The sequence below is a fragment of the Coloeus monedula genome (genome assembly GCF_965178545.1).
Source record: "Coloeus monedula genome assembly, chromosome: 11".
NCBI classification, from domain to species: Eukaryota; Metazoa; Chordata; class Aves; order Passeriformes; family Corvidae; genus Coloeus; species Coloeus monedula.
In genome coordinates this window covers 16,541,373-16,554,874 of record NC_138791.1, presented here as the reverse complement: position 1 = coordinate 16,554,874, position 13,502 = coordinate 16,541,373, and the positions used below count along the sequence as shown (strand labels likewise).

At 38.3% G+C, this 13,502-nt stretch overlaps 1 protein-coding gene across 3 annotated transcripts; it reads left to right on the top strand.

The window, feature by feature from the left end:
- Positions 1-316: 316 nt before the first annotated feature.
- On the top strand, positions 317-13,129 carry UBA3 (ubiquitin like modifier activating enzyme 3). 3 transcript variants are annotated; one of them, XM_082288765.1, is made up of 18 exons: positions 317-360; positions 478-519; positions 3,301-3,421; positions 4,382-4,462; positions 6,004-6,086; positions 6,640-6,720; positions 7,317-7,360; positions 7,652-7,716; positions 8,516-8,671; positions 8,790-8,892; positions 9,357-9,470; positions 10,282-10,335; positions 10,770-10,806; positions 10,886-10,967; positions 11,463-11,563; positions 11,694-11,757; positions 11,853-11,907; positions 12,357-13,129. In XM_082288765.1, exons 1-18 carry the CDS (start codon positions 341-343, stop codon positions 12,443-12,445), a joined length of 1,392 nt encoding a protein of 463 aa, XP_082144891.1. In that variant the 5' UTR covers positions 317-340; the 3' UTR covers positions 12,446-13,129. The 3 variants fall into 3 exon arrangements, with proteins under 3 accessions (XP_082144891.1, XP_082144893.1, XP_082144892.1); XM_082288767.1 differs by having other exon boundaries at positions 328-371; XM_082288766.1 differs by lacking the exon at positions 478-519 and having other exon boundaries at positions 338-360.
- Positions 13,130-13,502: the final 373 nt, after the last annotated feature.

Sequence of the window (13,502 nt, the reverse complement as noted above, 5' to 3'; positions counted from 1 at the left end):
AGTGTCCAAGACCAGGTTGGACGGGGCTTGGAGCAACTTGGTCTAGCGGAAGGTGTCCCTGCCCATGGCAGGGGGTGGAACAAGATGAGCTTTAAGGTCCCTTCCAAGCCAAACCATTCCATGACTCTGTGATCATCAGAGAGGTGGGCGCAGGGAAATCCCTCGGGTGCGGGCAGGCAGGACGGGACGGAGCCTCTGTCTCAGAGACCGGGGGTGTCCGGAGGGGGTCCCCGCCGTGTATCCTTGGCGATTATCGCGGCTATCGCCACCCCCGGGCCGCGCTCAGCCCGGCGGGCCCGGCCCCGCCCCTCGCGGGGCACTGTGGGAAGCAGAGGGAACTATGGCGGATGGTGAGGAACCGTAAGTGCCCTGTATGTGTGTGCTCGGCCGGCCCTGCCCCGGGCCCGGGGTCCCCTCTCCCTCCTCCCCGGTCTCTGTAGCGCGATACTGACCCTTCTTTTATTCTCTCTCTTTTAGGGAGAAGAAAAGAAGGAGGCTAGAGGAGCTGCTGGCGGATGGGTTAGTGCGGGGCTGCGGGCGAGCGGGGCAGGGGCAGCGCTTGCTGGGCCGGGGGTAGGTGAGGGCGAGCCGCAGCCCCGCAGGAGCTGAGGGCTGGGAGGAGGCTGCGGGGCCCGCGGGAGGCGCGGGCAGGGAGGAGGGAGCCTCAGGAAAGGTGGCGTAGGTGGGGCAGGGCCCTTGAGCAGCGTGGGCTCGGGGAGAGAGAGGAACCTCCCGGGGAGAGGAGCAAGGGGCTGCCCCGGAGCGGGGTGGGAGTTGCGGGCTCGCAGCTTGGCATGGTGTGCTGAGGAGCTTGGTGACGAGAGGGGGAAAAGCTGCCTTGCCGGTCAGGGACCTGGGAGGGCCTCTAGGCTAGAAGCAGGTGACTTAAGTTTTGGCTGAAAATTAAAAATTCAGACTGCAGAACAGTTGTCTCTGCACATTAAAACTCTTAAAATCTACGCACCTGCCTTAAAGGCCGTGAAAACTAATGTTGAGAAATCTTTAACATCATCTGCTTACATCCCTTAATTTACTCCATTCCATGTGCTTGTGTCCCTCTTCCCCAGGATCACCAGGCAGGCCTGCCTGGGCACTGGCAGTGCATGTGTGTCGGGATGAGGGTCACAACATTGCCTGGGCATGTTGGATGGGAGGGGTGCATGCCAAGTCCCCCAAAAGCATGGAGCTTTGGACATGTGAAGCTGGCAGGGAAAAGTCTGAGCTTAAAGCAATATAAGGACTGTGGTGCTCTGATATATGAAACAAAATTTAAAATGAAAACAACTCAATGAAATAAATAAGAATTTTGTTAAACTCTTTTGATACCTGGTCATGCTGTTACAACACAAAAAATAAACACTTGAAAAAATGGTCTCTGAAATAAAACATAAAATCTCAGGTTAAGTTACTGATGTTTTTCAGATCTCCACAATGTCCAACCCTCTAAAAAGCAAACTGTAGTATAATTGCAAAAGTGAAACTAGATCTTATCGTTTTTATCACTTAGGAAGGAAGATATGTCTCTAAACAGAAATACACATCTAAACAGAAAAAGAGTGCTGCTGCTTAATGGCTGTTTATAGGGACTATATAAAAGAATGAAAAAAATTGTTATTAGTGTCACCAAACGCAGCTTCTACACTCATTTCCAGAAAAGCTAAAACCTGTAATATCCATAGAAGCAGTTTTTGTGATGTCTGTTGACCCATTTTATTTGCTCAAGTCAGTGCTTAATGCACCTCCTGAAATCTGGTGTACAACAGATGAGGGGTTCTGCAGAGGGAGTGTTGTGTTTATTTACACCATTTCCCATTATGTGGAATATGTGTATTTTCACATTATTATGAAAACTGGGGGAGGTACAAAAGTGCAGCTCAGGTCAAAAGACCATTATGAATTCAAATAATTTTTGTAGGTCTTATTTGACTGCTCATGTAGTAAGTAACTTCCCTCAACAGTTAACTAGGAAAGAGTTCAGTCTGCAATCAAAATTTCATAGAATCCTAGAATGGTTTGGGTTGGAAGGGGTCTTAAAGATCATCTCGTTCCAACCTGCTGCCATGGGCAGGGACCCCACAGGTGAATTATGATTTATTTATTCCTGCAGTTCAGAGAAGTTTTTCACTGTTAATGAAAATTTTTTGCAAAATCAGTTGCCTGTAAGTTAAGTTACTATAGGCATGCTGTGTTATCCATGTCCTGAATTCTGTGAAGATAAAGGAACTCACTCTCGATGTTTTCACCACATTTACCTTTTATTTTGAGATGAGTTACGAGGAAGTTGTAATAAATTCTAAACATTACCCAGCAGTTATCAGACAAGTGCTTTTCATAGTGTTTCATAGGAGAAAGCAGATAACACTTTATCAGTGGTGGCACATCCTTTCCTACTCATGATTTGCAGAGCTCGTTTATAACGAACTTAGTTTTATATTAACATAGAGTGTAATCATATTTATTGAGTGGAACTCCTATTTAATAGGGAAGCAAGTGTTGATCGTATAGTAGAAAATTACTTGAGAGCTGATTTTGAACTATTCCAGTAAGTCTTTTAAGAATTTAAATCTATACTTATGTACTACTAAAAGTGACCTGCAAAAGGAGAAAAAAATCTGTAAAATCTGTAAAATTCTGCATTGGAAATTTAAAGGAAGATAACTACAAACATTCCTTTTTTTCAAGTGAGACTGTTACTGCAGACAGGCTCATGGGTGACTGAAAAATGGGGCGGTTCTAATTCCATGGTACCATTTGAGGGTGAAGAACATTCAAGATTCATGTATTTTTTAAATATTTATTTAAATAAACTACCCTGAAAATTCAGAGGATGATGTTGGGGCACGTTGCTGTAATTTATTCAGAGCCTCACAATTGCAGTTACAGACTGATGAGTCTGTCAAAAAAAGATACAAGACTTGACTTATGAAAAAACCATCACCCTCAAAATCTAAAGGAACAAGCTCTCTTCCTGTGTCCTCTTCAAATATGAGGGAAATAAAAGTAATAAGACTAGACCCTTTTTTCAGTGCAGGTCAACTTTTACTAGTAACAGTTAAATTGGTGGGTTTATTGAAATGCCTGGGTTGTTTTTCCCCTCTGTGCATATTTATAGTATTGCTTTCTAGTTCCACAAATAAAACCCACTCATGCAAATGCTCATGTGCACAACTTACAGGCATAAAGAATATGCAGATGCATTTGTATGAATGGTCAATAATTTAGGTGGTCTTTGTGTAGAAAGTTGGAGGTGTGGCATTTTTCTGTCTGATTTTGCAGCTGAATTTACTGTGTTCTGTGCAGAATGGCTGTTGATGGTGGGTGTGGGGACTCTGGAGACTGGGAAGGTCGCTGGAACCATGTAAAGAAGTTCCTCGAGCGATCTGGACCATTCACACATCCCGATTTCGAGCCAGGCACTCAAGTGAGAAAGACTTAATTTCAATCAAATATCTGTAGAGTGTGTTGCAAATTAATGTGAATAGGTTCATTAATTGACCACCAGCAATGTGTGAGTACTACAGCTTCATGTAAAGCTTGTGTTGTAATCAATTGAACATTATGGTCATAGAATATGTTGTGTTCTTTTCATAACTTTGTATTTTTAAGTTGTACACTGTCAATTTCAAGCTTGCTGTCATCATATATAAATATTTAACATCATATGAATTATGCTCTTTTTGAGTTTCACATGAAAAATAGCAGCATTTATCTCTCCATTTTTAAGTAATTTTATACAGTGAGGAATTTATTGTACTTAAAGAAGAAATTAATGTTAATACGAGTACTTTGAGAACTGGGTAAGATGTGTAGTAGGGTAGACTTCTAAGTATTTCTCCTGTGTTTTTTCTTTCATTGTATATTTTGTTTCAGACCTTATGGTTGAAAGTATTTTCCTGTTACCTTTTTAATGTACTATTCAATTATTCACTAGTTGGAGGCTGGGCTCAAGTAGAACAGTTCACAGAAAGCAGTTATATGCTTAAAATTTTCAATTCTTTTTGTCCAGCAAAGTTGTCTGTGTCTGTTTAGATTTATTTTGTATTATGTATCAGTGAAATACTTGAAGATGAAAAGCATTATCACCTTAATCCAAATAATAATAAGAGTGGACCTTGCTTTTTTCATGGTCAAAAGTAATACAAAAGTAATATACTGATATCAGCAAAGGTCTTGATTTTCTCCAAGTGGGGATATAGGAACTGCATGAAGTGAACAACTGATTAAAGTCCAATATGTAATTGCTCCTGCTAATGCAAAGTTGTTTTATCTGTAACTCACTAGGCACTGAAAACTAGGCACTGAAAATTTATGGTAACACATTTGTAAGGGTCATGAAACAAAGGGCAAATTGTATTAATTTTTTGTTTCATGTTTTCTGCAGGCCCTTGATTTTTTGTTAAGCACATGTAAAATACTAGTTATTGGAGCAGGAGGATTAGGATGTGAACTCCTGAAAAATCTGGTAATTACTCTGTTTTAACCCTTTTCTTCTTAGAATCTTCTCTTTTTTTTTTTTAATTCTCTTGACAAAACTGTATTTTTTAATTGGCTAATATTGCAGTTTTGATTGTATATAGCTATTAGAATTCTAAGTACTAATCAACGTGTGTAAAATAGGTGTTGATACAGACAATAAACATGAAGAATGCACTTGAAAGGTGGTATTTTCATATGTTGCATGTTATTTATTCAGCTATCTCAGAGCTTGTCTTGAGGGACAACAGGCTGCTCTTTATGAAAAGTAGCCAAAAGTTAATGTGCAGCCTTAGATCCAGTCTGATATTGGTGATTTTCCCTAATTGCCAGATCTAGGGAAATGAAGTCAACTAAGAACAAATCATGCTCATAATGGTACAAGGAAGTGTTGTTTGGAATGCAGTAGTTTAATTTCTTTTTATTTTGGTTTTTATCCTCACAAGCACTCATATTCATCTCAGTGTATCACTGTTATGATCCCATTTGAGTTTGGTACTTTGGACTATTACTCTACTTTCCCATGTTTCTATTTAAGAACAAGGATTTCTGTCCATCCCTTACTCTGCGTGGGATAGCTCTGTTTGTTCAGAAAATGTAAAGGGAAAAATTTCAAAATCTATATATACAAAAAGATTGAGTCTTAAAGGAAAAAACATATTTTGTACATGACTCAGTTTTTTGGTCACTTCAGAATATCACAACTCATTTCTCTAAACCCTATGTTTTACAGTATTCATTTCCCTTTAACTGCAGTTCACATTGTTTCTTTGTGTGTGATAGATGTCACTACTTTTTCAGATCAGACCCACAATACAGTTTTAAGTTAACTTTTCTGTAAAGTTATTTGCCAGATGTAGTGATGGCCTGCATGCAAATGGAGATGAGGCAGAGTTTCTGTCAGAGGTTCGGTGTATTCTTAGTTAGGGAGATGATTTTGGTGTTTGCCTTCTGTTCCAGCATTGAATGCCATGAGGAATGCTGCCTTATTTTGAACTGTGATTTCTGGGTCAATATGCCAGATTCATTTATGCCAACTGTGAAAATAGTCTATGTCCAAAACCTTAAAAGGAATTTTTTAAAAGCCTTTTAAAGGAATTAAACTTCGTTTTTTTGTTCCCACCAAGCAGGGAAGTGCTTATGGTATTTGCTTAAATTCTGTGCTTTTTTTCCCTAATGGATCCTTTTGATTTATCCCAGTTGTGAGGAAATCCTGCAGTTTCCCCTTATAGATCAGCCTACTGTTGGCATCCCTGTGTTAGGATTAGGTAGGCCAAAGCAATATTGCCTTCAGGAGGACATTGTCTTTGGCTGTTGAAATGTTACTAATTCCATCTGTCTAAATGCCAGCATTAGCAGCCCAACAAAACACCTTTGAACAAAGAATGACCATGTACCTGTCTGCACAGGCAATGAGGAGCAAATACATTTGTTCCTCCAGAGGTTGCTTTTTTGGCATGTGGAGTGAATTCTGGAGCTTTGTAAGCATTTAATTTCCCATTAAATGAAGCTGACCTTCTCTTTTCCCAGGCACTGTCTGGCTTCAGACAGATCCATGTTATTGACATGGATACTATAGATGTTTCTAACCTTAATCGACAGTTTTTGTTTCGGTGAGTGATAATTTTACATTTTCACAGCTTAACTTGTTTTGAATGTACCCAAATAAAACATGTTAATATGTTCATTATTTTGGTTGGACAAGCTGTCAGTAAAGATTACTGGGCCTTCATGTCACAATAGTACTCAGAATTAACTAAATGTTGCATTTGATTCCTTCTTGTTTTGGGATCTGTGGCATGAAGAAAATCAACATATGTTCCTTGCCATTCCAGTACAGCTAATGACTAATGGAAAAGGTGACACCAAGGAATAAATGCACACAGATGGAGGTTTCAGATTTTCTGGTACCTTTTTCATCCAAGTACAGTGAAAAATCATTGGATTTTTTTTGGTGCTGATAACTGTAGTTAATTCTGAGGCTCTCATATCTGATGCTTTAAAGGGATCATGGAATGATTTGGGTTGGATGCCTTAGTATTATCCATATCAATAAATTGTCCTAAAGTAACGATTAGCCACTTAATTCGGTATTGCAATGCGCAGAGATTGGAAAGACAAAATCTGCTAAAATAATGCATTTGGAATTGCTTGGGTTTTTCCCAGACCGAAGGATGTGGGGCGACCAAAAGCAGAAGTTGCAGCGGAATTCCTGAACAGCCGCATTCCCGACTGTGCTGTTGTACCGTATCCTTTCACAGAGAAGCCCTGAGGGCTTCAATATCCTAGAAAACTCTGTAGGTGGTAAGAGTATCTGAAGTATTTTGCTGCCATCCTGTTTCTCATACAATAAAGAACACATTCATTCAGCTGGTGAGTTGAAAATTCTTTCTATGTGCCATTAGCATACAGGGAATCTGCATGGGAAAGGCTTGGAAATTATTTTGTATTTTTCCATTGAGTTTTTATTCAGGTGCAGTTTTCAATGAGGTACTGGAATTATTCACCGGTGAGTTTTGCATAAGTACTGGTAGGAGGCATTAGTTTATAAACATAGAGCAGTACTTACTGATAGAGGACTTTGTGAGAGCATGTGTTTTGAGCTTCCTAAATATTTCACCTGCTGAGCTTTCCCATTTGTGACAATTCCACTGTGCTCTTTACTAGTTTTGTGAGATGTTACAGCTCCAGCTGTGGGAATTTGACTCTCAGATCACATAGTTTTTTAGGAGGTGTTGTATAGAACTACAGTAATAAATTAGATAATATTTTGGCTTTAGGTTAGCAAATAGAAAACAGTAAACTTAACTAAAAATATATTCCTTTACTGGGTTTGCATTCAGATATTTTAAAAAGATTCAAGACATGGATGAAAGCTTCTATCGACGTAAGTGGAATTTGTTTGCCTGACAAACACCCACTTGGTGCTTTAGGGGAACCTTGCAGATGTTGCTGCTTACTGCTTTTCCTGGTAGTTTGCTTGCTAATTATTTTAGTCTTCCGCAGTATACTGGAAATAGAAGTAACACATAGACAAAATTTAAGTACATCTGTGATACAGGTAATCTAGGGGAGATAGCTAAGCTACAGTCACTGTCCCTGTTATGGACAGAATACTTTGCTTGTCTTAGGAAGTCTGCATTAGTATAGATTTTGAATAATGTTTTTTTCTCCCTAGAGTTTCATATTATTGTTTGTGGGCTGGACTCTATAATTGCAAGAAGATGGATAAATGGCATGCTGGTAAAGTCTTCAATCTTCTTAATGCCTGATTATTGCTTGAGTTTAGATAACTGAAATTAAACATACTTGTGTAGAATGTGTCATTTAAATGAATGAGGGCTGTTGAAACTCACAGCTTACTGTACCTATTTCTGTTTTCTTTCTGTGAGCTCTCTTACCTGCCCTTTTCTTGAGGTGTGTTAGCCAATATTTGTGCAGTGACTCACAGGGGTAGTTTCAAAGTTAGGTTACATTGCTTCTGCAGTCAGCTTTTGAAAATCAAGAAGGAAAGTTCCAGAGCTTCTCTGGATGCTCCCATTGTGATTTTTTTCTTCATTACCCAAACAGTATTTTTTCAATGACCAGAAAACTGGTCATTGAAAAAAAACTAGGTAGTTTTACCATTGTGAATTTGTTTATAAAACAATGATCTGGAGTATCTACCTCTATTAAAAAAAAATAAAAAGACAAAACCAAAAAATCGGGAATCAAACCCTCCAAATCCTTCAAACCAACCAATCAACCAACCAACCAACCAACCATTTGTTTTGATGAACTCTAAGAACATATATAGCAAATAATAGCATTTATTGGGGAGGAAGGGGAGGAGGTAGAGAGTGAAGGAGGTTGATAAAGTCTTGTGCACTGACAGATAAGTAGTGTTTTATATACTATGCACCCCTAAAATAAAGTCTGTATTAAAACTTCAATATTATGGTGTACCAGTAAGAATAAAATGTTAGGATTTTTTTTTCTTCCTGCAACTTGTTTAAAAAATCAAACCAAACAAAAACCAACAACCCCTTCCTTTATTCATTAGATGTCATTTTTGCATTATGAAGATGGTGTCCTGGATCCAAGCTCCATCATACCTCTAATAGATGGAGGGACAGAAGGTTTCAAAGGAAATGTTCGTGTGATTATTCCTGGTATGACAGCATGTGTTGAATGCACACTTGCGCTTTATCCACCACAGGTAATTTAGCCAGTGAATTCATTCATTTTTCATAGTCCTCTCATTTTCTGGTTTCTTTTCCTCGTGCTATGCCTAGTGTATCATGGTTTCTTCTGGTTTTCCTCCCCTGCCCAACCAGGTCAATTTTCCCATGTGCACCATTGCATCCATGCCCAGACTGCCAGAGCACTGCATTGAGTATGTCAGGATATTACAGTGGCCAAAGGAGCAGCCTTTTGGAGGTAATTAGTGTATTGTGCTGGTGCTAAATGAACATTTCTCCTTTTAATTAACTTGAGTTGGGTGTATACTTTTAATAATGCAATCCTGTCCCTTAACCTCGTGTGGTTGATGGTCATGTTGGCTTTAAGCCTCCTCTGAGCTGGAGATGGATTTTCTTTTCTTGAACTCACTTTCCAGTTCCATCTTTGCTCATGTTTCTCACACTGCAGTGTCTTTCCCGAACGAAAATGTAACCTGTAGCAGCTCTATAAATATGTGCAGTGATTATAGTTTGTGTATAGGGTGTGTTAAAACTAAAAATGTTTGTAAAAATAATACTTTGGTTATTTAAAATGTCTAGTTTCAATAGCTTCAGGGGGTATTCATTTCAAATTAAAACAAAGGGATTTTTTTAGACAAAAAGAATGCTGTGTTTCTGAAGAACTTTTGTAATTGCAATTTATCTGTAAATTCTTTACTGTAGAAGGTATTGCATTGGATGGGGATGACCCTGAACATATACAGTGGATTTACCAGAAGTCTTTAGAAAGAGCATCACAATTTAATATTAAAGGTGTTACCTACAGACTCACCCAAGGTAAGGGGGTGGCATTTTACCTAGTTGTGGCATTTGCACCTGGGCTGGATTGGCATTCTTTGTATTTGTTATGATTAAGCTGGCAGCTGTGCTGAGAAAGAGTTCTCTTCGCCCTTAAAACAGTAACAAGCAGCTTGTTTCCTGTGCCAGCACAAATATTTTTATGACGAATCAGATGTTCAGGCATTCATGATGAATCAGAGGAACTTATCTGGGACAAAACGGAACATTTTTTTTGCCATTTTATTTTTAACTTGGAGCAGATCCACAGTTTACATTACACGGTGACCACTCTTGCTGGGTCAAAGAGCAGGAACAAAAGGACTTGATTGTCTTTTTTAGGAGTAGCAACATTTTGTGCCAGTTCAGGCTGGTTAAATCTATAGCATCTGTTCTTCTGCTGTCCATGCCTCTGTTCACATGCAAGTGCAGTATGCTGTTGCTCATTTCATCAGCATTTTAAACACTAACCAAAATGAAAACTCAACTGTCTTTCCTTTATGCATTTCTCCAGTTAAACAGGAATAGAACAGAGTTTTAAATTAATTTCCAGTGCTAAATACAGAATACTTGCATTTAGAGTTTGTTCAGTAGTTCTCTTTGCTTGATAGCTGCCTTTTTTCAACGGGCTTGATCCATTCCTGAAATAAAAAAAGTGCCCAGATACTGGAGCCATTATACCCGTTTGTTACAGAAATTCCTGGACCCTTTAAAGTACCTTCAGACCCACCCTTTGAAATTATTCTATCTAAAAGTAGTCTCTCAATAGAATTTCTTGGAAAACCCAGAGCTCTATGTTTTGTCTTTACAGGGGTGGTTAAACGAATTATTCCAGCAGTAGCTTCTACAAATGCAGTAATTGCAGGTATGCTGAAAGAGCTCATTTCACTTCTGCTTTACTGACTTAAGAGTTTTGTAGGACAACACTTCAGAATTGAGAACTTGGGGAGGATAATAGTAATTTTTAAATGTGTCTGATCTATTCTTACAGTCTCATTTCTGTTTTCCATAGGGAAACTGTATGACTGGATACATGTTATGACTCTGGGAGAGAGCAAAAGCATTTGAGACTGGGGAAAAAAATAACTGAAAAACACAGCTTGACATAGTCTCAGATTAGTGCCAGATCTTTGGTGTTAATGCAGCCTGCTGCCTTCAGATGTTTATTTTTCTCTTTATAGATTGTAATACTTGATTTTTTTTTGTCACTTCTTTGGTACAGCTGTGTGCATTAATGTCTGCATGTCTGATAGAGCTAGAAGGTGAAGAAATTGTCTTGTTTTTTTTTTCTCATTCCAGCTGTTTGTGCCATGGAAGTTTTTAAAATAGCCACAAGGTATTTAATTTCTTATTAATAACAGCCATGTTTTCCAGCAGAATGCCATGTATCAACACTGACATATTTGTCATTACAGTGCATATGTTCCTCTTAACAACTACTTGGTGTTCAATGATGTGGATGGATTATACACATACAGTTTTGAAGCTGAAAGAAAGGTTAGTGCCATTAAAAGCTGGAAGGGTTGTTTCCTTGATTTGTATTTATGCAGTTGTGCGTATTTCTGAACCTCAGCATTGAATCAATTTGCCCCTAGCACTGAATGATAATATTTCTGAAGTTTTAAAAGTGGAAACTACAATGTTACTGGTCTGCTACTTCTGCAGAGTAGAACTACAAAAAAAGATCCTCAAACCTAAGACAACTCATGGGCAAATCTTACCAAAAAGAGGTTATGGCAAAAATTGATCTGAAAAATTGGTGGTATTGGATTTAGACGAAATTTGTCATTCATAAATACCTGAGTGCTATTGGGAGTCAATCAGTGACAGACTTCAGAAGGAAATGGGTTTTGTCATTAATATTTGCAACTATTAATATTTCTAGAGCTAGAACTTTTAAAAAACACAACACAAACACTTTTGAGATCTTAGTAGCAGCATTTCTAAAATCATATTTAACATAATGTGTATTCTTGTGCCGTTTTGTGATAGGAGAACTGTCCAGCCTGCAGCCAGCTTCCCCAAAACATAGAGATTTCCCCATCAGCTAAATTGCAGGAGATCCTGGATTACTTGACAAATAATGCTTCATTGTAAGTTGCAACCATTCTGACTTACTTGATAATTTGTTAGTTTAGTGTTTAAAAATCGTATTTTCTAAATGTATTTTTGAGCTGATTGCCTGGTTTGTGTTTTGTTTGTTTTTAAATGTTTTATTTATAGGCAGATGAAATCTCCTGCTATCACAGCAACTATGTATGGGGGAAATAAAACACTTTATTTACAGGTAATCTGAACACATATAATTGTCTTTAATAATCTGAATTTACATTTACTGAATTTGAAAGAAAATATTTTTCCCTTTTTTTTTTTAATTTGCAGACAGTAGCTTCAATTGAAGAACGAACCAGGCCAAATCTTTCCAAGACACTAAAAGGTATCATGGAGCTGTCAGGTGTAGATTCTCAAGTTACAGAAAGTCAGTTTCACCCCTCTGTATGGATGTTTAGCTTTATCTTGCATTATGGAGTAGAATATGCTTCATTGTCCTTTTACATTCAATACTCATTCAATTTTACTTTCATATTTCCCAGGTATATCAGTTGTTTAAAGGTGAAGTGCAGGTAGATGCAACAAAGCAACCTGATAACTGCTGTAAATTAAACATACTTCAGTAGAGTTTTACATGTATTTCTTGACGAGGTCTGTTTCCTGGTTAAATTAGATTAATATTAATTTAGCCAACGAGCTGTTTGCAGCTTTATTTCATCATACTTATGGTTGGTGGGAATAGCATTCCTAACTTTTTTGGTTTTTTTGAAATTAAAAAAAAAGGCAAAGCACATGGGTTTAATTAAATTAATTAAGCTTTTCTTTCTGTTTCAGAACTGGGGCTTGTGGATGGCCAGGAACTTGCAGTTGCTGATGTTACTACACCACAGACTATGTTGTTCAAGCTTCACTTTACCACTTAATTTATTTATAAGTTAAGTGCAAATACAGCAAGAGAAATCTGTGCCCACCTTATAAAAAAAACATACTCTGTGGGTGTTAAAGCAGCCTGAAATGTTCCTGTTAGTGCCAGCATGGTTGAAGGTTAGGAAATCTAAATGAATCACCGTATTTCAGAATTGTATGTAGAAGCCAATATTTGGTGGATTATATTTGTATAAATGCTTATTCATGTACAGATCTCTGATGTATAGAAATACACTTTTCCCTGGTTTTGTTGTCAAAATGTTCAAGCTAGTGTACTTCCAAACACATGGAACTTTAAGGTGGCTAAAAGTCTTGTTTTCAACATGTGTGTACACATATTTGCAGAGAAAAAACATTTTTTAAAGGAACCACAACAATCTGGTTTTAAGTTGTAGCAGTCCTGAGACTTGCTGAGTCACCTTAAACCAGAGCAGGCAGTAGATGAAAATGAGCATTTCCCTCTTATTGGGTATTGATTTGATCAATTTTATGAAAGGTTTTAAATATGGAAGAGATGGATTAGTTTACAAGAAAGACAAAAGGAGAAAATTATCAACTGTACATGAAAATACAGACGTGTCTCCTCATTGTCCCCAAGCAACTGCCGTGCACAGCATTGCAAGGTTATGTTCAAGTATCATTGGTGCTGTTAAGGTATTTATTAATAAAAAAATCAGAAAGACACTTGAGTTTGTAGCTTTTATGTGGGCATTCAGGAGCACTTACAACCTCGATTAAAAAACTTGGGGCATCATTTGGTTGCTTTAGTCAGAGACTAAGCAGTGCTGAGTGCCGCAACCTGAATTCTAGTCTGATGCGTTAGCTGTGTTTGAAGTTTACATTTTTTTAAACGATGAACTGCATAGTTTAGAAGGACAAGGGTTAATGGGTACAAATTGATACAGGGGAAGTAGGGGTACATGACAAGGAGTAATGGATACAAACTGGAAGAGGGGAAATTTAGGCTAGATATTAGGAAGAAATTCTCTCCTGTGAGGGTGGTGAGGGACTGGCACAAGTTGCCCAGAGAAGCTGTGGCAGCCCCACCCCTGG

Coding starts and splice junctions, on each gene's coding strand:
- UBA3 (XM_082288765.1), top strand. CDS start 341: ATGGCGGATGGTGAGGAACC. Junction 6,087..6,639: donor AATCGACAGTTTTTGTTTCG/GTGAGTGATAAT, acceptor GGTTTTTCCCAG/ACCGAAGGATGTGGGGCGAC. Junction 10,336..10,769: donor TACAAATGCAGTAATTGCAG/GTATGCTGAAAG, acceptor TTCTCATTCCAG/CTGTTTGTGCCATGGAAGTT.